General features: G+C 42.9%; 1 protein-coding gene and 2 long non-coding RNA genes across 10 annotated transcripts in view; 1 reads left to right on the top strand and 2 right to left on the bottom strand.

Annotated features, from left to right (window-relative positions):
• FPR3 (formyl peptide receptor 3) overlaps positions 1–19,536 on the bottom strand; it is a 34,529-nt gene extending 14,993 nt beyond the window's left edge. Inside the window, exons 1-2 of one of the 8 annotated variants that reach the window (XM_077981660.1) lie at positions 19,331–19,501; positions 7,095–7,152 (exon numbers count right to left, since the gene is read on the bottom strand). Coding sequence is in view for 3 of the 8 variants with exons in the window: in XM_028838625.2 (XP_028694458.2) it covers positions 7,095–7,152; positions 17,621–17,865 (303 nt within the window). In the remaining 5 variants the exon portion in view is untranslated. Of the gene's footprint in view, positions 1–7,094; positions 8,319–17,620; positions 18,055–19,330 lie in introns of those variants that run through there. The other 7 variants (XM_077981658.1, XM_028838625.2, XM_077981662.1 and 4 more) reach the window with 7 other exon arrangements.
• On the top strand, positions 13,833–23,881 carry LOC106994832 (uncharacterized). Its single transcript, XR_001441526.3, has 5 exons — positions 13,833–14,162; positions 18,118–18,194; positions 19,178–20,620; positions 21,134–21,312; positions 21,455–23,881. It is a non-coding gene; the product is annotated as an uncharacterized LOC106994832 (long non-coding RNA).
• On the bottom strand, positions 13,854–16,440 carry LOC144337325 (uncharacterized). Its single transcript, XR_013410299.1, has 2 exons — positions 15,493–16,440; positions 13,854–14,940 (listed from the first exon to the last, which is right to left on the bottom strand). It is a non-coding gene; the product is annotated as an uncharacterized LOC144337325 (long non-coding RNA).
• Positions 23,882–25,093: the final 1,212 nt, after the last annotated feature.

The following is a 25,093-nucleotide window of genomic DNA, read 5'->3' as shown; positions in this document are numbered from 1 at the left end:
ATTTCAGAGGCCTCCCCTTAGGAACGCATTCTCTTTCTCAGGGATGTTCCTTGCTGAGAAAAAGAACTCAGTGATATATCTCCTATTTGCTTTTGAAAGAAGAGAAATATGGCTCTGTTTTGCCCAGCCCACAGGCAGCCAGACTTTAAGGTTATCTCCCTTGTTCCCTGAAATCACTGTTATCCTGTTCTTAAGGTGCCCAGATTTCATATTGTTCAAATACACATGCTCTACAAACAATTTGTGCAGTTAACGCAATCATCACAGGGTCCTGAGACGACATTCATCCTCAGCTTACGAAGATGATGGGATTAAGAGATTAAAGTAAAGACAGGCACAGGAAATCACAAGAGTATTGACTGGGGAAATGATAAGTGTCCATGAAATCTTCACAATTTATGTTCAGAGATTGCAGTAAAAACAGGTGTAAGAAATTATAAAAGTATTAATTTGGGGAACTTTAATAAATGTCCATGAAATCTTTACAATTTATGTTCTTCTGCCATGGTTTCAGCCGGTCCCTCCGTTCAGGGTCCCTGACTTCCTGCAACAATTACAGGCATGAGCCACCATGCCTGGCCTAACTTTATGTTGTTTACAAATTATCCAGCATAATAAATGTTGTTATAGTACCTTGAATGGACTAAGAGACAAATTAGTCTAAATGACCATAATGTGTGTATCAAGTGAATCTTCTTGGAGGAGGATGTCCTCAACGTAATGCTGTATGTGTGCTCATGGAGATTGTGGATGTCATTAAGCTCTTGTCTGCAAAGCTTGTTTGTGATGACAAAGCTATGAGGGTACCCCTAGGTGGCCTGGAAAGGTGTATTGTGTTTCTTCAGAGGTGGAGGCAACTGTAGCTGAGGGTCTGTAGAAATAAGCACTTAACAGAACATGCTAGCCAAATGAATTAGAGCAAAATGTTTACCAGTTCTTGATTGAATAGTATTAGCAATTTTTAATAATATTAGATGTTAGATATGGGGGCCCTGATAGATGGGACTACAGCCTTAATGCTGTAGTCGTCCATCATAAGACATTCTTTATGATTTTTTTTTTCCAGATATGGGAACAAGAAGCACTTTGGACTGTTAAATGGAGATGCAGTATGGATAGTCACTCTTTTATTAATCATGTTTTGTGTAACAAATTTTAATTATTGAAGGCCATGTTTCACCCTACATTGGGCCGTATTAACTATCTTAACTGGGGGACTAAGTGATCTGATTTTATCAAGCCAATCTCTAAGTGCAAACAACTTACTTGAATTTTAATGTATTATTTATTATGTCTGCTCTACCTCCAACATGTTCTATTTTAGAGCAACGTACCTCCAACATAGGCTATTTTAGAACAATAGGTATGACTATGGGTAATTTAGGCAAGGCTGTAGTTAAAGTGAGGTATACTCATTTTTCAAAATTTTATATATAGTTGCCTTCTCAAGACAATAGGGGCAGAGTGAGTACATTTAGCGGGATCCTTGCAGGGAGCCAAAGACCCCATGGGATATGACCAACTCAGCATTCCACTGGAGGCTATATGATCAAACAGCACACGAATGCAGGATGTGGGCAAACTCACGATTACTGCTGCTACCAGAAGGTTTGCTGAGGGCCATCGCTTCCTGGTGCCGAGCTCCTTGAGGTTGTCTACTGGGACATCTAGAGAATGCAGTCTTGCAAGCCTACTCTGGACTGAGCAGCTGACCCCTTCTTCCACCCCCCTTCTCACTATCTCTTTTGACTAATAAATATGGAGGGCTATGTAAAGCTCAGGGCCCTTGTCCACTAGAGGCAAGGTGCCCCCTGACTCCTTCTTCCAGATGTACTCTTTTGTCTCTTGTCTTTTATTCTCGTGTTCATCCCCCTTTGTTCAGTCCACCAGGGATTGTGGCACATTACATGGTGGTGTCCCGAACAGCCCCAGAATTGGGTGCTCTACAGGTGGCACTCAAACAGGCGACAGTCTGAACACGGGACTATGAGGACATGAATGAAGAAGATCTCCTGGAACAGGGGAAACGGGGACCCCAGGACGAGTCGGCCGGCAGTGGATATAAGGTCAGTGCCCTAAAGAGGTACTGACCAGTGCCCTAAAGAGGTACTGGGAGCAGTGCCTTAAAGAAGTACTGGGAATGGGAAGTTTTCTGAATCAGGGTAACATGGGGCAGATTTTGTCTACTGAAAAAAAACATTATGTGCAGTTGCTTAAAGTTTTGTTGAAACAAACTGGTGCTCAGGTTAGTTCTCAGACATTAACTAAGCTGCTGCAGGAGATTATTACACATAACCGATGGTTTCCACAGGCAGGCACTGTTGATGTGGAAAATTGGGACAGAGCAGGAGAAGGATTAAAACAAGCTCATCAAAAAGGTCTTAAAATTGATTATTCTGTTTTATCCACTTGGAGTTTAGTTCATACTGTACTTGTGCCATTATCTCTTTATTATTCTGCGGGACAGCAGGCTGAATCTAAAAATCTGAATCTGTTGTCCCACTCACAGCTCCAATTGAAAATAAAAAACAGGAGAGGGAGGATAAAAATTGGCCTATACCGCCTCCTCCAGTTGCAGAAACATGTGTACCGCCTCCTTTGGTAGCAGAAATAGAGACCCCAATACAAAGAATTTTATGCTCTGCTGCCATAGCTGAAGAGCCCTTAGGATCTTGTGTTTTTCCTATTTCCATAAGGCCTGATCCAAACAATCCACAGCAGGTTATTCATGAACACACCCCACTGGAGTTTAAGTTGTTGAAGGAATTAAAAGCAGAGTGGTAAATAATGGCATACAGAGCCCATTCACCTTAGGATTGCTAGAATCTGTGTTTGGTGCTATGCGTCTTTCACCCTTTGATGTGAGACACTTGGTGCACACTTGATTGTCCGCTAATGCATATCTGACATGGAATTTAAATTGGCAAGAAATGTGTGCAGACCAGGCTAAACAGAACCGTGTTGCTGAACAGAGACATTACAGAGGATATGCTATTAGGTAATGGCGCTTATTCAGACCTGGGAAGTCAAATGGCACTCCCAGATGCTGCTTATCAGCAGTGTGCACAGGCTGTTGAATGCGCCTGGGCCACTGTTCCTGAAGAGGGAGTCCCAGTACAATCCTTTTTACAAATCATGCAAGGGTCACAGGAACCCTATGTGCAATTTCTTGCAAGATCACAAGAGGCAGTGAAGCATCAGATTCCTCATACCACGGCTGCAGAAATGCTAACCTTAACTCTAGCTTTTGAGAATGCAGACACGGATTGTAAACATGCACTGGCACTGGTGAGGTGTATAAAAAACTTGGGAAATTTTCTCAGAGCTTGTCAAGATGTAGGAACTGAGCTTCATCACTTTGCAATATTAATGCAAGCAGTGGCTAATTTAGCAATTGACAAATCTAAAAGGAGCCAAAGGTCAAACCCTAAAATGGGAAAATGTTATAATTGTGGAAAACCTGGGCATCTTATAAAGGAATGCCACCAGATCTCAGGAAAGAAAGGACCTTACAATGCAGTGCCCCACCCAGCGGAAGAAACGCCAGGGCTTTGTCCTTGCTGTAACAGAGGAAATAACTGGGCTAATCAGTGCCACCCAAAATTTCATCAGAATGGCACGCCCCTGCTGGGAAATGAGACAGGGGCCTGGACCCAGGCCCCACAAACAATGAGGGCATTCCCAGTCCAGACCTCAACCCTGTTTCAGGCATGGGTTCCCAGAGGCACATTGATTCCCTCACCCCAGGAACACCAGGAGTGAAGGATTAGATCTCCCAGTCAGAGAATGGGTAATGTTAGTTGGGGCAGACAAACCCATCTAAGTTCCCACTGGTATTTGGGGACCTGTACCAGCAGGATATGTGGAACTAATTTTAGGCAAAAGCTGCCTTAACTTACAGGGCATTACTGTAGTCCCAGAAGTTGTTGACTCTGATTATGGAGAAATTCAAGTAGTTTTAATGTCACAAAATCTTTGGGGTTTTGAGCTGGGAGAATATATTGCTCAATTATTGCTTATTCTCTGCAAATCACACCCTTCTCCATGAAAGGAGAAATGAGGAAATAAAGGGTTTGGGAGCACAACTACATGGGAAATCTATCTGTCCCAACCCATAGCCTCTAATAGACCCACCTATGTAGTACAAATTAAAGGAAAGAAATTTTATGGTCTTATGGATAAGGAAGCTGATATGTCAGTAATATCTAAAGACAATTGGCCCCCATCCTGGCCTTTGCAATTAACTTCTCCATCCTTAGTGGGAGTAGGAACAGCTGAAAGTGTTCAACAGAGCGCTGAGATTTTACCTTGTCTTGGTCCGGATGGACAGTCATGTACTTTTCAGTCTTATGTTGCAAATATAGCTATCGATTTATGGGGTTGAGACTGACTGACAGCATGGGATAGGAGACTTACAAATGAAAACTTGCATAACCCCGGATTTAAAATGTTGAAGAACATGGGCTATCAGAGGGGAAAATGTTTAGGAAAATTTCTTCAAGGAAATCCTAACCCAGTATCAGTAATGGAAAAACAGAGAGAAAAGGGATAGGATGTCAGGATTTCTGATGAGGGTCATTGATATTTCTCCTCCGCCCACTGCCTTTACCATTAGAATGGCTCAGTGAAAAACCTGTATGGGTGAATCAATGGCCCCTATCTCAGGAGAACCTGATGCAACTTCAGCAGCTAGTAAAAGAACAATGGGATGCCAGACACATAACCCTGGAATTCTCCAGTGTTTGTTATTCCAAAAAAGTCCGGAAGATGGCGACTACTACATGATTTAAGAGCTATTCATGTACACGTAAAACTGATGGGTGCCTTACAAAAAGTTTTACCATCTCCAGCGGCTATTCCAAGAGACTGGCCTCTTGTATAATAGATCTTAAGCATTGTTTCTTTACTACACCCTTACACGAGAAGAATAAGCCTGTTTTGCCTTCTCTGTGCCTTCTATTAACCAAAGAGAACCTGTTTCCCATTATCAATGGAGAGTTTTACCCCAAGGCATGCTTAACAGGCCTACACTATGTCAGCATTTTGTAGGACAGGCATTCAAGGAGCCTCGGAATATGTTTCCTACCGCTTATGTCATTCATTTTATGGATGATATTCTTTTGGCCGCTCCTACAGATCAAAAGCTACATCAGTTATTCAGAGAAACGAAGCAGGCTCTGACTAAATGGAATCTCAAAATAGCTCCAGAAAAGGTACAAACAACTTCCCCAGACCAATATTTAGGAACGATTGTTACAGAGAGAAGTGTACCAACTCAGAAAGTAGTTCTCCGTAAAGACAGGTTACAGACTTTAAATGATTTTCAGCAATTATTAGGAGATATTAATTGGCTACGCCCGATGTTAGGTATTGCTACCTATCAACTTACACATCTTTACCAAACCCTGCAAGGAGATTCTTCCTTCAATTCCCGGCAGCAACTAACTAAAGAGGCAGAAGCCGAATTACAGCTTGTAGAGCAAATGTTACAACAGAGATATGCCTCATGGCTACAACCACAAAAACCTTTGCTTTTGTTTATTCTTCCTACCCCCCACTCTCCAACAGGACTTTTGGGCCAGTTCATAGACAAGTCTGTAACAGTGATAGAATGGTTCCTTCTATCTAATCAAACAGTCAAAACCTTGCAAGTTTATCTTTCTTTAATTACACAAATTGTAACTATGGGCAGGCATAGGTCAAAAATGCTTACGGGATATGATCCTGACAAAATTATTGTTCCTTTAGACTCCCAGCAACAAGCTGCAGCTTGGGAAATGAAGACTGCCTGGGAAACTGCGTTCGCAGACTTCATGGGTGCTATAGATAACCATTACCCTCAGACAAAATTTTACATTTAATAAAATCCATTCTTTCATTCTTCCTGTTATTACTCATCACAAACCTATACCAGGTGGGCACACTTGTTGTACTGATGGCTCTTCCAAAGGTCATGCCGCTATCTATGGACCAAAACATACTCAAACAATAATGATCTCGGGTTTCAGCTCAACACTCAGAGCTAATTGCAGTCAGCTGCGAGGTTTTACAGCTCACAGCTTCAGATCCTATCAACTGCAGGGAGACGAAGGCCCGTGGGATGTGAGCAACTCAGCATTCCGCTGGAGGCTATGTGATCAAACAGCAAACTGTTTATCATGAATGCAGGATGTGGGCAAACTCACACTGCCCTGCCACCAAAAGGTCTGCGGAGGGCCTCACTCCCTGGCTCCTTGAAGTTATCTATTGAGAGTTATCTATTGAGAAATCTAGCGCCTATTGTTTTAAGAATGCAGTCTTGCAAGCCTGCTGTGAAGCTGCTGGCCAACAACACCCCCCCCGCCCCCCCCCCCCCGGCAATTCTCGCTATCTCTTTTGCCTAATAAATACGGAGGGCTGTGTAAAGCTCAGGGCCCTCGTCCACTAGAGGCAAGCTGCCCCCTGACCCCTTCTTCCAAATATACTCTTTTATCTCTTGCCTTTATTCCCACACTCGCCCCCTTCGTTCACTCCACCAGGGACCATGGCAGGCTACAATCAACATTGTCAACCATAAAGACAGGTTGCAGACTTTACATGATTTTCAACAATTATTAGGAGATATTAATTGGCTACGCCCGATGTTAGGTATTGCTACCTATCAACTTATACATCTTTACCAAACCCTGCAAGGAGATTCTTCTTCTTCAGCTTATGTTGTAAATGTAGCCAGTCGCATAGAAACTGCTACAGTTGAAAGTACACTAGGCCCAGAACTGCTTAATTTGTTTCACTTATTCTCATATGCTGCATGCTACATGCCAAACAGGTGAGACAGCTGGTCATGCACAGTGACATTGTCTGTCATCATTTGCTCATGTGGGGATACCTAAACAATTAAAAACTGACAATGGACCCACTTATACTAGTCATGCTTTTCAAAATTTCCTACAGCTTTGGGCTCTAACCAATAAAACCGGAATTCCTTATAATCCTAGAGGACAAGGCATTATAGAGCAGGCACATCAAACATTACACTGCATGTTGAAAAGACAAAAATGGGGTATAGGAGGCCAACTACCACCTCAATCAAAGCTACATTTAGCCTTACTTACTTTAAAATTTTTGACTCCCGGTACGGATGGTAAGACTCCAGCAGAAAGACATTGGCAACTGTTAGAGGAAAAGAGGAAAGTTTATCCAAAAATGTTATGGAAATCCCCAGAAGAAGAACAATAGAAAGGCCCGGTGGATTTACTGACATGGGGAAGAGGATATGCTTGTGTTTTACAGGAGATGGACAAGCTGTGTGGGTGCCCTCAAGGTGTGTGCGACCATGGAATGGGAGACTGGAGGGACCCAAGGTGGCCAACCATGGGCCCAGTCCCTCCGGTACGAGCCATGAGTCAGCTGAGCCTGAGTGCAGAGATGGAGAGAAGGCCGACTGGAGTCACGACACAGTCTTAATGTTACATTTGTAAAGAATATCACCAGTTTGCAGTTTGTGTTTTTAATACTTATGTCTTTTTGGCAGCTAAGAACGACCAGTTCCAGGTAAACAATAACCAGTTGACCTGTAAAGCTTGCCAGTTGTATCATTGCATTAATCATAGCACATTGCGAACACATAGTATCTCTACATTGATCATTTTAGGTTGCATCCCTGGGCTATGGATTCCTGTTCATCTGTCCAAGGCTTGGGCTGCCACACCTGCTTTGCATTTTGTGAAACTTCTTCTAACTCAGCTTACTCATTGTGCCTATAGAGCCTTAAGCATAATAATTTTTGTTATCGTTTCCTTGGTCACACTAATAACTTCTGTTGTGATGTCCTCTGTAGCTTTGCATAATTCTGTTCAAATGGCTCAGCACGTAGAGAACTGGACACGTACAGACAAGCGTGGCTACTTCAGAATAAAGTTAACACTGAGTTACAAACTGAAGTGGCAATGTTGAAATCCACGGTTCTGTGGTTAGGGGAACAAGTACAAAGCTTGCAGTTGCAGCAGCAATTGCGTCATCATTTTAATCACACTCATATTTGTGTAACCAACTTAGAATACAACCAAAGTGAGTATCCATGGGACCTTGTGAAAGCCCATTTGCAGGGAGCTTTCACATCCAACCTCACCTTTGATATTGGTGAATTACAAAACAAAATTCTTCATTTAAATAGGCAAACTCAAGAATTTCAGCCTTCTTTAGAAGACTGGACTGAATTCCAGGAAGGCCTGGAGAGCCTCAACCCTTGGACCTATCTAAAGTACCACAGTAACATCTTATATGTAGTTCTTGGAATTATGTTGTTTTATCTCTATCTTCTGTTTATAGTCTGTAAAATTGGATGGACCGCCAATTGAAGTATGAGAACTGCCCAGAAAGGGAGATATGCAGGGAGCTGAAGGCCCCTGGGACATGACCAACTCAGCATTCCACTGGAGGCTATATGATGAAAGAGCAAACTGTTTATCATGAATACAGGATGTGAGCAGACTCACAACTGCTCCTGCCGCCAGAAGGTTTGCAGAGGGCAGTTGCTTCCTGGCGCCAAGCTCTTTGAAGTTATCTACTGGGACATCTAGAGAATGTAGTCTTGTAAGCCTACTCTGGACCAACCAGCTGACCTCTTCTCCCACCCCCTTTCTCACTATCTCTTTTGACTAATAAATATGGAGGGCTGTGTAAAGTTCAGGGCCCTTGTCCACTAGAGGCAAGGTGCCCCCTGACCCCTTCTTCCAAATATACTATTTTGTCTCTTGTCTTTTATTCCCACGTTCACCCCTCTTTGTTCAGTCCACCAGGGATCATGGCAGGTTACATAGTGGCACCCCGAACAGCGAGATAATCGAGTGCTCAACAGATCCTCATGTATAATTTGAGCCCCAATGTAAAGTCCATAAATTTTTGTCAATTTGAGCATTTTTGCTGTTGTTGAAGTTAAGTTAGTACCTATGTTGTAAAGGCACAAAACCAAATCAGTGCATTTTTATCTTTTTGTTATATAGATTTTTTGGTATAAAAATTAATATATGAATTTTGAATTCCCAAACAAATGAAATTGTAAAACTTTATTTTGATGCGGTTATATATTAAATGTACATAATCCACCTATTTGTCATATATTTACATGAAAATATATACATATATAAATATGATGTATTGAATTTCCTTTTATCACCCTCCCATTAGAAGTTTGTTCATAAATCACTAAGTATTCTAGGGCTAGGATTATGTTTCCTAGAACTGGATTCTGCTCAGTACTTAAAGTTCTTCTTTTTTTTTTCCTTGGACTCATGACTGTGGTGTAGAACTGGAAACTGTGTCAAGGGTGACTGAATCCTGAGCCTCATATGAGAAAATTAAGCTTGTTTTCAGACTGGATGCCGAGGCAACAGACCCTTATAAGCATTCACTGCAGTGAAGAAGAGTGATGAATGTTGGGTAGGCAGCTGTCAGTCTTGGCCAGAATTATGCCTTCGGGTACTCAAGATCCCTTTACACTCTTCTCCCAAATAGAAGAAGTAGAGCCATCCTTCCCAAGGATGATATCCCCAACGTTTTATGTTGAAGTTTCTTTGTGATAACTGTCCCATAACTTAAAAGAATACTCAGATTCAAAGCCCCAATATACCACGATGCAATGAGAATTGTGAATCCACAATGGAAACTCCTAATGAGGAAAAGAAAAACGGGGAGATGCAGCAGGCACTGTTCTACTGCAATTAACCAAGGCCAGTGGGAAGGAATAGTAAGAATCTCCTGTCCTGATGGTGGAGGAAGTCTCTTAATTAGCCCATCTGGAAGCCCTGGCTCTCTTATCTAGAAGTCACACACTGTCCTTCATGGCTCCTGACTTTCTCTCTTGCATTTTTTTTCATTGTTCCTCATTTTCTATGGCCACAACTTAGTTGGGCATTAAAGAATATACTTTTTTTTTTTTTTTTTTGAAATTAAAAGCATTTATAGGAGTCAAAAGTGTGAACGAAATGGGCAAACTGCTCTGCCTTGGAAATGCACAGAACTCTAGGGAAGACAGGAGAAAAATGAGTGAGTAAAGCAGTGGAGTGAGAGAGGACATTGATAACAGGACTCCTTGATCTTCTTGTTGAGTGGTGTCTTTTGCCAGTGCATCAGGAAAGTATGTTACACAATACAAAAATGACAATTTCTGAGTGTTTACGTGGAGAAAGCAAGGTAAAGGGCTGAGTTATGAGCTGGTTGATTTAAATACAAAGTCATTAGGCAGTGGTTAGCGAGAGTACTCTATTGAAGCGGAAACTCAAAATTTAAGGTGTTCATGAAAATGGAAGCCACCTGGGAATTTATAAATATTGTGCACATGAGGATGAGAATTTACTAGACATGACTTGGTTCATGTTATGAGGGCTGGAGATAATTTTAGACATCAAATGTTTCTCACCTAAATATCTAGGTGACACTACTATTTATTGATTCATTAATTCAGTATTTATTGAGTGCCTACCACGTGTCAGACACTATTTTACACATAGGGGGTGAGGATCCATCTGTAAGCAATACAGACCACAATCTTTGCCCTCAGATAGCTTACATTCTTATTATATGAAAGGAACGATGTGAAGTTTGTATACAGTTGTTATCCCACTTCATGCCAATAAACTTCATAGTTGGGATGAAATGGCCAAATTTCTTGAAAATAATAGTTTACCAAAAGTGAAAGATACGAAACAGAAAACTGAACAATGTAATAATTGTTAAAGAAATTAAACCTATATTTAAAATCCTTCCCAGAAAGAAAACCCAAGACCCAGTTGGCTTCATGTAAATGTTTTTAAAAAGTATTTTTAATAAACACTTTTTATAAATTTTGAAGCAAGGTGCGGTGGCTCACGCCTGTAATCCCAGCACTTTGGGAGGCCGAGGCGGGCAGATCACTTGAGGGCAGGAGTTTGAGACCAGGCTGGCCAACATAGTGAAACTCCATCTCTACTAAAAATTAGCCAGGCATAGTGGCACATGCCTGTAGTCCCAGCGACTCGGGAGGCTGAGGCATGAGAATCGTTTGAACCCAGGAGCCGGAAGTTGCAGTGAGCCAAGATCACGCCACTGCACTCCATCCTAGGTGACAGAGTGAGACACTGTCTCAAAAGAAATTTTTTTTTGAAAATTAAAAAAAAAAGTTTAAGTGTAACAGTGTTAAAAAAGATGTAATACTACAGAAGAGAATCAGAAAATCATTTTCCAACTCCATTCAGGAGACCATTAGGGGTGGATGTAAAACCTAACAAGGACAGTAGAGAAAAGTGAAATAACAGAATCATCTTTACATAAACATAAATACAGAAATTCTAAACAAATCTAGAAGATCAATTACAAGTATCTAAGATATATCATGAGCAAGCGTGATTCATTTCAGAAACGCAAGGGTAGTATAACATTGAAGAATTCATCAACCTAATTTGTAATGATGAAAATGAAAGAATAAAAATAATCATGTTAATATTGGCAGAAATTACATTTAAAAAAATTTAACATCCATTCATAATTTAAGCAATAGAAGAAGAAAACTCTTAAAAAATGAGGATAGAAGACACCTTCAATAATCTGATTAAAAAGAGAAACATACAAAAAGGTGACAGCAAACATTATACTTAAGGGTAAAGTAATTAAGTTTACCCTTTAATGTAAACGATCTCATCTAAGCCTGACAAACCCCAACCACTCTTTCTGTTTTCTTGTAGTTTTTTTGCACTTCCAGTTACCCCAGGGTACAGGCTGAGGTCCAGAAATTAGAAATGACACTCACAATAGCCTCATTTTCTATTTCTTACTCTCAAATCAGGTGGCACAGAAGTGTTTTTTCCTGATTAAAAACTTGATCACTCATCCTTGAATGGCTTAATATGACTGAAGGGTAGATGAAGCTGGAACTGGCATGAGGGTAGGATGAGAAAGAGCTAAAAAATATCCCTGACCCCCTCCTCACATTGCCTGTAACTCCACCTCTGCAGGAAGTGAAGCAGTGTTTGTAGCTCTGTCACTGGTCTGGGCTGAGGGGTTGAGGCAGCCCTCAACAGCCCATCTGCTGTAGTCATCCATCATAAGGCATTTTTAGGAAATTCTTTTTTTTAGATTTGGGAACAGGAAGAACTTTTGGGTTGCTAAATGGAGATGTGGTGTCGATAATCACGCTTTTATTAATCAGGTTTTGTATAATACATTTTAATCCTTGAAGGTGCTGTTTCAACTTCTGTTGGGCTGTAATAAATTATCTTAACTGTGGGACTAAGGGGCCCCATTTGATCAAGCTAATTTGTAAGTGCCAAAAGCTTACTTTAATTTTAATTTGTTATTAATTGTGTCACAGAGTCTACATGCAACATGGAATATTTTAGAGCAATGACTGTATGGCTTTGGGAAATTTAGGTGACACTACAGATAAAGTGAGGTCTACTCATTTTTCAAAATTTTAGTTAGCTTCTCAAGATTATGGGGGTAGAGTAAGTAAATTTAATGGGATCCCGATGTACTACTATAAGTTGAGTCCCACTATTAAGTCCATAAATTTTTGTCAATTCATGCGGCTGGAGTGTAGTAGCACAATTCGGCTCACTGCAACCTCCACCTCCCAGGTTCAAGCAATTCTCCTGCCTCAGCCTCCCGAGTAGCTGGGATTATAGGCACCTGGCATCACGCCCGACTAATTTCTGTAACTTTTAGTAGAGATGGGTTTTCACCATGTTGGCCAGGCTGATCTTGAACTTCTGACCTCAGGTCATCTGCCCACCTCGGCCTCCCCGACTGCCGGGATTACGGGCGTGAGCCACCGCACCTGGCCACTAATGTTAAAAGTTAAGTTAGAACCTATATTGTAGAGGAACAAAAGCCAATCAGTGTCCTTTTTGTCTTTTTTTTACATAAACTTTTACTACAAAAATTAATATATGGATTTTGACTTTCTAGTCAAATCAAATTATAAAACTGTTTCAATTTGGTTATATATTATGTATACATAATTTATCTATTATATATTTACATTAAAATATATGCCTATATAATGGATTTAATTTCCTTTTGTCACCCCCATATCTAGAATTTTCTTCATAAATTAGTAAGTAATCTAGGGCCAGCATTATGTTTGCTAGACCTGGTTTTGGCTCAGCACTTAAAGTTAAAAGTTTCTCTCTTTTTTCTTGGACTTGTAGCTGCCTAGAGCATCAGTCTCTCTGTTATTTTTTTCTATTTTCTTTTTTCCCCCATCAGTCTTTTAGCCATTTGAAGCCAAAATTCTTAGTTTCTGCCCTGGTTGATAAGAGAAAAAGGGGAAGGAGGAAAAGGGCCCGGTGCCACTAAATAGTCAACTCTCTCTGGGAAGGACCCCATTACAAGACAATGAGTCCCTCTCCTCTCTTTTTTTCTATTTTCTGTAAAATCTTTAAAATGGCTTGCATTTCTAGGCATCCAATATTTATACACTTTTTATTTCCTATCCTCACTCTCCGGATGTTTACTGGACAAGATCCCAGTGGTATGGAGTAGCACTCTGCTCTTTTCACTTTACACATTGTTATCAAAAAAGGAAAAAATTAATGGTAATGAGAGTTAGTCCAAACTGTACCACTTTGTAAGCCCGCCACCATTTTGCAGACCTTGATCAAAGGTCTGCAAACATTCCACGGGATTTCGGGCCATGAGAAACATCCTCCTAACCACCTGACCACGAGGCAGAAGAACATCCTTATCATACCCAGCCGGGCAAAGGCCCAAGGCATTTCACTATCACATTCTGCAGGAACAAGTGCCAAACCGCCTCATCATGGGAACATGTTATCAACATTTTCCCAGGCAACAGGCCATGCCCCACTTCCAGACCTCCCCCACCCAGGCCTGTAATTGCCAAAGCCTGTAAGCAGTGGTGGGCACTGGCACCGCTGCAGGTTTATGCTAGACGTAAATGCCTGCATTTGCTGTTGAGATGCTCTCTCTCTCTTCGAGTGTCTTTCTTTAACCTCACTTTCTCTTCAAAACCGAACAATGAGTTCCGCTTGCACCGGCCTTGTAGGCAGCTGCTTCTCTTTCCAGGGTGACCCGATCGACCTCTGAGGGGCTGGGAGAATGAGAAGTGATAGCACCAAGGAATGCAGCAACCAAGGAGGCGCTGGCCTCAGCAGCACCTGTTCTCGCAAGGTGTCCTGGACACTCAGGTACGGTTGCCCTGTCACAGGTTAGAGTTAGGCGATTGGATCCTTTCACCCACCAACCCTTCACTGACACAGTGAAGCCAGCATTCTGTCATCCTCTTCAACCTCACTATGGGGGAATCGCTGCTCCCCAGGAGCCTGGTGGCCCATGGCCCTATCGTCAGCAAGATGGAGGTAGAACTGAGGATAGAGCCACAGCTACCAGGTGGCCAGCTCACCATCCTGACCAGCTCTCTCTGGCCAGAGGCCAGTACTTTGCAACTTAGAGCCAATACAGGCCGGACCACTACGGAGGCCCTAGGTCACCAGATAAACAGGTATGGCTCAAGGGGCAACATACCCTCCATTAGTGGCACCCCTGTCAGGGGCCTGATCCCAGAAAGGGTGTCTGATGTCCCACAGGGAAACACCCTCATTACGATAGGATCTGCCCTCCAGCAGCTGCTGGGGAGCCCGAAGCCTCGGAGAGCCGTCCACAGCCACTGGAATTTCTGGAGAATCTCCAAGGTAACAGCTGAGGACAGCAGTACTAAGCTGCACGAAGCAGCAAAATCAAGCACCAGCAAGCAGTAGTGCCATCCCAGACCGACTGGGCAGGAAGTGTGTGAGTCATCCACAAACACAGACATTGGGATTGTGTCCAAGACACAGCCAAAAGCCTGCCTGGTATGCCAGTGGTATTAAATGAAGCTCTTCAAGTTTCTCTATCAACTCAGCTGGTAGTGACCGTCCTCAGCAGCCACCAGAAGCCAGGACAAAAGAACATCAGGAGGGGATCCACCTGCCCAGGTCTCGTTCGGGCAACCTCACATCGCTGGTCAGATTGTGGGCACAGCTCAATGATGCCACCACAGTGTTAAAGTTTGAGAGGTTTTGGTATTCACAGACCCTGGGAGGTACATGAGACATCTAGAGGCCACACTCAGAGGAGCAAGAGAACAGGCAGGAAGAGAGCTGACGGGGGTGGCAACTGGCAGTGGGAGTGGGGTGTGGCGCACTTCAAGTTCAGGGGCAAATGTCTGTAATGGTTCCCTTTTTTCCTCTGTCGCCCAGGCTGGAGTGCAGTCGTGAATCTCGGCTCACTGCAACCTTTGCCTCCTGGGTTCAAGTAATTCTTCTGCCTCAGTCTCCCCAGTAGCTGGAATTACAGGCGACCACCATCATGCCCGGCTAACTTTTTGTATTTTTAGTAGAGCTGAGGTTTCACCATGTTGGCCAGGCTGGTCTCGAACTCCTCGGCCTCCCAAAGTACTGGGATTACCGGTGTGAGCCACCGTGCCCAGCCAACCTACGGTGATTTTCTATGATCGTGAAAATTTGAGAATCTTCCCACCGTGGGCTATTTAACCTCTTTGAGAATGATAGCAATTATCTAGCACTTGTTTACATCTAATACTCATAATAACACGGCGAGGTAGCCATGATTATCCCTTTGTTACCAGGGAGAATCCTTGCCCCAGGGACTTCTGTAGTTTTTTCAGCATCATGCCCAGCCAATCAGTGCAGGCAGCAAAATTTGAAAACCAGACTGAACAAGCCCAGAGCCACTACCTTTGCAAGCTCAAGCGCTGCCACTGAAAGGCGTTCTCCCAAAATTACCAGGATAGGGTCCTGCCCTCATATAATAAATTTTTTCTCCTACTTCTTTTACGCATTTCCTCCTTTTTTTCCTGTCATTACCAGTCACTTTCACTGAGGCCTTCCAAGGGACATTGTTTACTGTAGCTCAGGTTTTCTCAACCTTGGCACCAATGGCATTTAGGGCTGGTTAATTCTTTGTTGCGGTGGACTGGTCTGTACACAGTAGGATGTTTAGCGGCACCCCTGGCCCCTATCCATAGATGCCAGTAGCAACTCCTCATTCAGGAGTGAGAACCAAAAGACATTATCAAAGATCCCTTGGGAGGCAAAATACCTCCCCACTCCCTCCCCCTGCCAGTTGAGTATCACTGTGACCGTGTAAAGAGTACCAGGCTCTGGAGTCAGTTAAATCTCTACTATAATCTTATCTCTGACACCTCGACAGTGTAAATTCTTGATCAGTGACATCTCTTTGAGCCCCTGTTTTCCCCTCTGCAGAACTGAAATGGTTTTTTGATGAAGACTGATTTTCAGGGGAGGATTAAATAACAATAGACATGGACAGGAGGCTGAGGCAGGGGAATCGCTTGAACCTGGGAGGCGGAGGTTGCAGTGAGCTGAGATTGAGATTGCAGTACTGCACTCCAGCTTGGCAACAGAGAGAGACTCCATCTCAAAAAAAAAAAAAAAAAAAAAAAAGAATAGACATGGAAATCGTCTAGGATAGATCTGTAAATCTATAACAAATTAGAACCCTTAGCCCTCACCAGGCTGTGTGATGTGTTGTGGGGTGCAATCCCGAACCCTGCACTATGAAGCTCAGGGTTGGGACAAGAACGATGCTCATAGCAATAGTAGCTTCTACTTATGAACATTAATCCACACACCAAGAGCTTCTCCCGTAACCCTCACAACTCCTCTCATAGGCTCTGCGGATGGGATGTGTTAATATGTGTAAGCACTGAGCACATCCTGAGACACAGTGAATATCGATTAATGTTAGTTCTAATTCGTATAACCATTGTACAGATGAGAAAGTTGAGACTTAGATTGGGGTGGGATGTGGTGAGGGACAAAAGACCGTTTTTTATACCAAAAAAAAATTGAAAATTGTATTTCTACTAGATCATTCTATCACATAATCACACCCCCTTCTCTTTGAAGAGAAACCTCCTTTGAACCATATTTCTTTCCAGTTTCAACCCTATTCAGCCAAATGACCTCTCTGTCAGGGGAATTTTCAGCCAAACATCCAAAGATAATGTCTCTAATTCCTCCTTTTTCTTCCTCGCCTCAGCTGTTCTCCTTAATCCACTCCATATTGACTTCTGTCCTTAGCACTCCACCTAATGCGTTTTCCCAAGAATGCTTATGACCCCCAGGCTGACAACTCCAGTGAGTTCTTCTCAGTTTTTATCCCGATATCCCAGTGACACAGGACCCATTGGATCACTTTCTCCCTTTTCAAACACATTTTTCCTATGCCATGCGATATATCCAAGAGATATGTACACACAATACACTCTTGGTCTTCTCTACAGCTCAATTCACTTCCTCTTTTCAGTCCAATTTACTGGTGTTTTCTATTCTAAATTTGACTCCAAATGTTGGGGCATCTCACATTCTATAAATGATATCATCCAGTCTCTGGGATTAAACCATTGTGTGTCTTTTCATCTAAATTATCAGCCGTGGCCTCTCACTGGCACTCAAGTCTGATAAAACCTCTCCCCATGGTAGTCCCATAGACACTCCAAACCTCACATGGTTTTACCAAACTGTTGATGTTCCCTGCCTCCCAAACCTGCCACTCTTCCAATATTCTGTATCTATTTGGAGATTAAACGTTCAGTTGTTAAAGCTCCAGATTTAGAACTCACCTTTTATTTCTCTTTTCCTCACCACCCAACGCCATCCACATCTTATGCATTGTATCTACAGAACATGCTGAATGCCCAGCCAGAACTATTGCCATCTCCATGGCCCTGTCAGGCTTGGATATTTGCGCAAACCTTGCAAGTAGCTTTTTCCTGGTCCTGCTGCCCCCTCCCCTAAGATCCATTCTCCAGACAGAAACCAAATGAGCTTTAAAAAGGTCCAATAAGATGGTGACGTTATTCTCCATACCTTCCGACGGCTTCCAGACTTCTAAGTTACCCTTATCTTAGGTTCCCTTATTCACTGCCACATGTGCCCTGTGCATCCCTCAAACCTCATCTCTGTACTCTCTCACTGGGCTCCACCCACTGGGCTCTTGTTCCTTGAACTTGCAGCTCATTGTCATCTCAGGGCCTCTGCTTTCTCTGTTCCTTCTGACTACTGTGCTCTTCGTCTTGAGCTTCCCGCATCTGGCTCATCCTGAATATTCATATTTCAGGTCAAATATTGTTTCAGAGAGATCCCGCCTGACCCACTCTGCAAAGCAGAATGCCCAGGTGCAGCCTGTCTCACCAGGTACTTATCTCCTTTATTTGTTGTTCATTTATTTTCTCTCTTAAATACCCTCCACACTAGTACGTAAGATCCACAGGACTGCCAAGATCATCCAGTGCTACATCTTTTTTTTTTTTTTTTTTTTTGAGACGGAGTCTCACGCTGTTGCCCAGGCTGGAGTGCAGTGGCGCAATCTCGGCTCACTGCAAGCTCCGCCTCCTGGGTTTAGGCCATTCTCCTGCCTCAGCCTCCTGAGTAGCTAGGACTACAGGCGCCCGCCACCGCGCCCGGCTAATTTTTTGTATTTTTAGTAGAGACGGGGTTTCACTGTGGTCTCGATCTCCTGACCTTGTGATCCGCCCGCCTCGGCCTCCCAAAGTGCTGGGATTACAGGCTTGAGCCACCGCGCCCGGCCCCAGTGCTACATCTTTAGACTAACACTGTCCAATAGAAATATAATATGTTAACTTTAGCCACATATGGGACTTACAACTTTTTTGTAGCCATTATTTTTTTTTAAAAGTAAAACACCTTTGGGGAAATTATTTTAGTAATACATTTTATTTAATTACATACATGATAAAGAATTGGCCACGCACGGTGGCTCACACCTGTAATCCCAGCACTTTGGGAGACCAAGGCGGGCAGATCACAAGGTCAGAAGTTCAAGACCAGCCTGGCCAGCATATTGAAACCCCGTCTCTAATAAAAATACAAAAAATTAGCAGGGCATGGTGTCAAGTGCCTGCAATCCCAGCTGCTTGGGAGGCTGAGGCAGGAGAATCGCTTGAACCCAGAAGGCAGAGGTTGCAGTGAGTTGAGATTGCGCCACTGCACTCCAGCCTGGGTGACAGTGCAAGACTCTGTCTCAAAAAACAAACAAACAAACAAACAAAAAGAATATTACTGAAACATGTAACCAAATTAAACATTGTTAATGAAATAGTTAACATTGTTTTCACACTAACTCTTCAAGCATACTATGTGCATTTTTATCCATACAGCACAACTCAGGTCAGACTAGGAACAGCAGGAGATCAATAGCCATGTGTGAGAAGTGGATTCTTCACTGGACTGCACTACTCCAGCGTTAGAAGGGCTCTGTCATGTAGCAGGCATTTCAACAATAACTTTAAAATTTTCAGACCCCAACTTACCACCAGCTGAGATCCTTTTCCTGTGCCCAGTTCCTGGATTCTTGTGGAGCAACTCAGGCTCTAAGGACTTGTCAAAAGATGAAGTTACACGTTTGGTTTTAAGATCTTAATTGGCTTTGTAATAATAGAATCAGACAGTCTTTCATGCTATAAAATAACACGAATATTTTGATGGTTAGAGCCGAGAAAGTTGGTTTTATAGGGACAGGAGGGCTAAAGAAAGCAGAAACAAGAACAAAAAATTGATTCGTCATTTGGACGTTGCATTTTTCTGTGCGGCAGGAATAGAGAGACAGCAATAAGGAACAACTGATTGATTGAAGTCAAGTTACCACAGATTACTTTTTTTTTGTTTGGTGAAGATGAAAGCAGAGAGAACTTCATTTTCATGTCCACTGAAACTGGCCTGTTTTAGGAATTTGTCCATTTTCTCTCTCTCCTGATTTCTCAAAAGTTCAGGTAAACAAATTAGTTTTGGTTTGGTGATGTGGAGTTTTAGTATGACTGACTCCATTTGGTTTGCTCTGTAGAACCTAGTGCAGTAGGTCAGTCCAAACCACTTACTTCCTGTTTTTATAGAACAGGTTTCAGCAGAGACGTAGGTTGAAGGACACAGGGACAATGGAGCTGGAATCAACCCTGACACAAACGCGGGGTTTCTTACCCTTCCCAGAAGACACCTTGGAGATGTTGTCAGACCATTTCGCTTAGAAACTTATGTGTCTGAATGTTCCTTCACCTCCAGCCCTCTGTGGGAGACCGGAGTCCATCCTTCCAAATATGAAAGGCCAAGGAATCTGAGAGTCCAGGCCCTTTCTTTTCAGAGATTCAGGAAAATGAAAGAAACAATTACCAAGGTGAGAAGAATGAGAGGACAACAATAAATATCAAAGATGCATGGTTAAACAAAAACTCGATTCTCTACTTTCACAATCCTTCTGACCAAATGTAGTTTTTCTCCGCACCAAGAAATTCTCCAATTCTCTGGGGACACCAACTGGGCCACCTGCAATTAAAAATCCAGTTCTGATTCTGTCTACCTGGATTTATCATCAGATCTCAAGAGTTAAAGGGCTCACTCCCACAAACTGTTCTCACATCAGACGTCTGTTGCAAGTCCCAGGTGACCACTTGTACTTCTGCCTGACAGGCTATAAACTGGGTGTTCCAATGACACCAATAAATTGCTAGAATGGCACATAGAACTCAGAAAAGCACTTTGTTTATGTTTGCTGCTTTATATAAAGAATACACCTCAGGAATAATCCATTGGAAAGAAGCATATGGCAGGTATGTGGCAGGAAAGGGGTTGGGTGGCACATGGAGCTTCCTTGCTCTCTCCAGGCAGCCATTCTCCCAGCACCCCTAAGTGTTCACCAATGTGGAAACTCATCAAATCTCACTGTTCAAGAGTTTTTATAGAACTCTATCTCCAGTCCCTGCCTCCCCTTCCTGGAGGTCAGTAGGTGGGGCCAATGGCCCTAGCCCTCTAATCCCTTGGTCTTACTGGTGACCAGTCCCATCCAAAGGCCATCATCTCCTTAGCATAACTCAGCTGTGATCAAAAGGGGCTCTTTACGAATAACAAAAAAACACTCCTATCACTCAGGGAATTCCAAGGGTTTTAAGAGCCCCGTACCAGAAATCTGTGACAAAATCAAATATGCTTTGAGGTATTTTACACCTCGGAGTTACAAAAAGAAGCAGTAACTAGGAGCATGGAGGGAGGTAAGGGAGGTGAATGAGAGACACCTTTCATCCCACACCATTGCCGAGATTAACCCCCTAACCTTCTGCTCTTAGGGAGATGCTCTATGGACCACTGATCTGAGGAGATGGACTCTTTCTGAGTTTTTAAACACCATCAGAATGTTGTTCTCAAGCCCAAGGAATAGAACCATGAAAAACAGTAGAAAGCCACAAAACAAGAGTCAACTATTTTCTAGTTTCTCTCTGATTCACTGGATGTTTTCAATGATAAGGTAGAGTAAACCAATGAAGCACATAAGCCATGGAGAAATTTATTATTAAAAAAAGTTTTGGAAGGGGATAGATCTGGAGTCTGAACAAAAATTGAGTTTAATGTCACCCTTCCACTCCATCATCATATTGGTTTTCTTCCAGGGCCTTCTTGAAAGTGACCACAGAATGGCTGCCACTGTTCTGGACATCACATCAACAGGCCCTCCTGAGCCAGAAGCATGAGACAAGCAGAAAATGTGACTCATTCACATGCTTCTTTCATTTTACCACAAAGGGAAACCTAGTCCAGAGTCTCTTCAGGACCTCTTCTTGTCTTTCATTGCCAGAGCATGCCATCTCTAGACCAATCAATGGCCAAGAAATAACAAAAATACCAATACATAAAAATAAAGGTCAGGGACAGTGGCTCACACCTGTAGTCCCAGCATTTTGGGAGGCTGAGGCAGGAGGATTGCTTGAGCTCAGGAGTTCAAGACCAGCCTGGGCAACATAGTGAGACCCCATATCTAAAAAAATATATATATATTGGCTGGGTGTGGTGGTATGCTCCTGTAATTCCAGCTACTCAGGAGGCTGAAGTAGGAGGATTGCTTTGTCAGGGAGGTGGAGGCTGCAGTGAGCCATAATGATGCCACTGCCCTCGAGCCTGGGTAATGAGCAAAACCTTATCTCAAAAAATAAATAAATAAATAAATAAAAAGATAAAGAAGTTGCTCATATTGGCTTAGGCCAATCATGATTGATTTCCTAGGACAGTGGCACATTGCTACCTGCCACCTGATTAAAATGAAATGTACTTATCAGTATACTAAAGGGTGGTGGGTATTGCACGGGTGAGGCCTCTGAAGAGTTGCTCCCTTGCTGGCTCCTGCAGACATAGAGCTTAAACAGACATGTGCTCTACCCTGGAGATGCCAACTACCCAGGTAAAGAGATGAGAGAGTCACTCTGCTATGACTAAGCATAGTCTTATGCAGCCTTTGTGCACAATGGTGTCCTCTGCCATTTCCCTAAGCAGTCACAGTAGAGTGGGGGTATACAGTGATAGACAGATACCTGGTTCATTATGAGATTTCCCAAAAGGAACAACTAACTGAGACTGAAAGGGTCCAGGGTCACTTCCAAGTGCAATGCAGCTAACATCCGGGATGAGTCTTAAAGACTCAGATAAAGAAAAAGAAAAAAAATACATTCCAGTCAGAGGAGAGTGAAAGCACACAGAAAAGGGTCAAGAAATAGCAGGTTACCTGTGGTTATTGGAGCATAGATGGTGAGGCAGACAGCAATAAACACTGTGTGTACCAAGTGGCAGAGGCCATCTGTTGGAGGGTCTTGAATGCTACAAGAAGGACTTGGAATCTCTTCATAAATACATGAAAAGCCATTTAAGCAGGAAAGTGACTTGTCAGGTGTGTGCTTCTGAAAAATATTGTTCTGTAGTCCTGCAAAGGGATGGCTTTGAGAATGTTTCTTTTTTTTTTTTTTTTTTTTGAGACGGAGTCTAGCTCTGTTGCCCAGGCTGGAGTGCAGTGGCCGGATCTCAGCTCACTGCAAGCCCCGCCTCCCGGGTTCACGCCATTCTCCTGCCTCAGCCTCCCGAGTAGCTGGGAGTACAGGCGCCTGCCACCTTGCCCGGCTAATTTTTTTTGTATTTTAGTAGAGACGGGGTTTCACCGTGTTAGCCAGGATGGTCTCGATCTCCTGAACTCGTGATCCGCCCGTCTCGGCCTCCCAAAGTGCTGGGATTACAGGCTTGAGCCACCGCGCCCGGCCTCTCACCTCAGATCTAAATCTTCAGTATTTTTTCATTTCATCCCTATCTTCCTGGCATGAGATGTTGTATTGTGAGGTCAGGAGCTATCTTGGGGCTGTGAGGTAGCAATTTCCAGGAAATAAAACAAACAAACAAACAAACAAAAATGCCAAACTAGTGATGAAAAAGTGAAAAGATTAAAATAAACTTTTTTTAATGATATTATTCAGACAGAACGTAACTGAGTACTACTCACTTGCAAAATCTTTGGAAAGTAAACCATAAATGCTGTCTTTGGTTTAAGTCATTGTTAGATGCAATTTTAAATTTTAAACTACTTAAAATTGTAAACAGCCTTAATGACACAAAGCCTTGGGAATAATGCTTTAGGATGACTACTTTATTTCTGCCTCTGCTTCCCATTTCTCTTTATACCACTCTGATATCCTTGGATAGAACCTAGTATTTCAGAAAGCCCACCACCTCTTTGCACTGGAAACCTACAAATGAGCTTCCAATAGAGCCAAAAATTATGGGGTTAATCTTGGCAACGTGCCTGGGTGTGGATGCTCTGTCCTGTCAACTTCTCTGCCTCCCTTCAATCTCTCTGTGGTTTTGGTCTCCATCCTTCTCACCTTCCCAGATGTTTCCCTCTGATTCTTCTCACTGTTACCAGAAGGGGGTCCTGATCCAGACCGCAAGAGAGGATTCTTGGATCTCGCACAAGGAAGAATTCAGCGTGACTCCATAGAATAAAGTGAAAACAAGTTTATTAAGAAAGTAAAAGAATAAAGCATGGCTACTCCATAGACAAAGTAGCCCTGAGGGCTGCTAGTTGCCCATTTTTATGGTTATTTCTTGATGATATGCAAAACAAGGGGTGGATTATTCATGCCTCCCCTTTTTAGACCATATAGGGTAACTTCCTGATGTTCCCATGGCAACCTGTCATGGTGCTGGTGGGGGTGTAGCAGTGAGGATGACCAGAGGTCACTCTCGTCACCATCTTGGTTTTGGTGGGATTTGGTTGGCTTCTTTACTGCAACCTGTTTTATCAGCAAGGTCTTTATGACCTCCTATCTCTTCCTGTGACTTAGAATGCCTTAACTGTCTGGGAATGCAGCCCAGTGGGTCTCAGACTCATTTACCCAGCTCCTATTCAAGATGGAGTTGCTCTGGTTCCAGTGCCTCTGACATCATCACAGCACTTGCTCCTCTCCTTACCTTGACCTTTGAAGGGAGAAGGGGCCTGGACACCCAGATTCCTTGGCTCTTTATGTTGAGAGGGTTGAACCTCTGCATCCCACAAAGACTGAGGTTGAGAAACAGAATCAGGTACTTTAGTTTCTAAATGGGCCCACCCCAACCCACAAATGCTATTAAAACAAGTAGTATACTGGTGTGTTCTCAGGGCTATTAAAAATCGGAAGGAGCTCTGGTTTCTGTTTCCTGTTTCCCAACTGGTTTTAGTTCTCTTACTCCTCCTGTCCCTTGGGGTAACTTCTGCTGTGAAAATTACATGACAGTCACTGTCTCCTGGAACTGGGACCTAGAACTTCCCAGAGCAAGGACCCAGCTGGTGGAAAATAAAAGCCAGATGAAGTACATATCTCTGGGGATGGGGAGCTTGTTAAGGGCATACTTAATAGACCCTTTGGAGTACAATAGACTCTTCAGAGTGAGTAGAAGAAGAATGTGAAGTGGAAGAAAAATTTTTTTTCTTTTATTTTCTTTTTTACTTTAAGGTCTAGGGTACATGTGCAGAACATGCAGGATTGTTTCACAGGTATACACGTGCCATGGTGGTTTGCTGCACCCATCAACCCATCATCTGCATTAGGTATTTCTCCTAATGCTATCCCTCCCCTAGCCCCCCAGCCCTGACAGGCTCTGGGGTATGATATTCCCCTCCCTGTGTCCATGTGTTCTCATTGTTCAACTCCCACTTATAAGTGACAACATGTAAGAGATTCCAGAGAGTATCAGAGTGCTAATAGGAATGATAGAATATAGATAAAGTATTGATA

The sequence above is a fragment of the Macaca mulatta genome, chromosome 19 (genome assembly GCF_049350105.2).
Source record: "Macaca mulatta isolate MMU2019108-1 chromosome 19, T2T-MMU8v2.0, whole genome shotgun sequence".
In the NCBI taxonomy this organism is placed as follows: domain Eukaryota; kingdom Metazoa; phylum Chordata; class Mammalia; order Primates; family Cercopithecidae; genus Macaca; species Macaca mulatta.
This window is presented reverse-complemented; position numbering and strand designations above follow the sequence as displayed.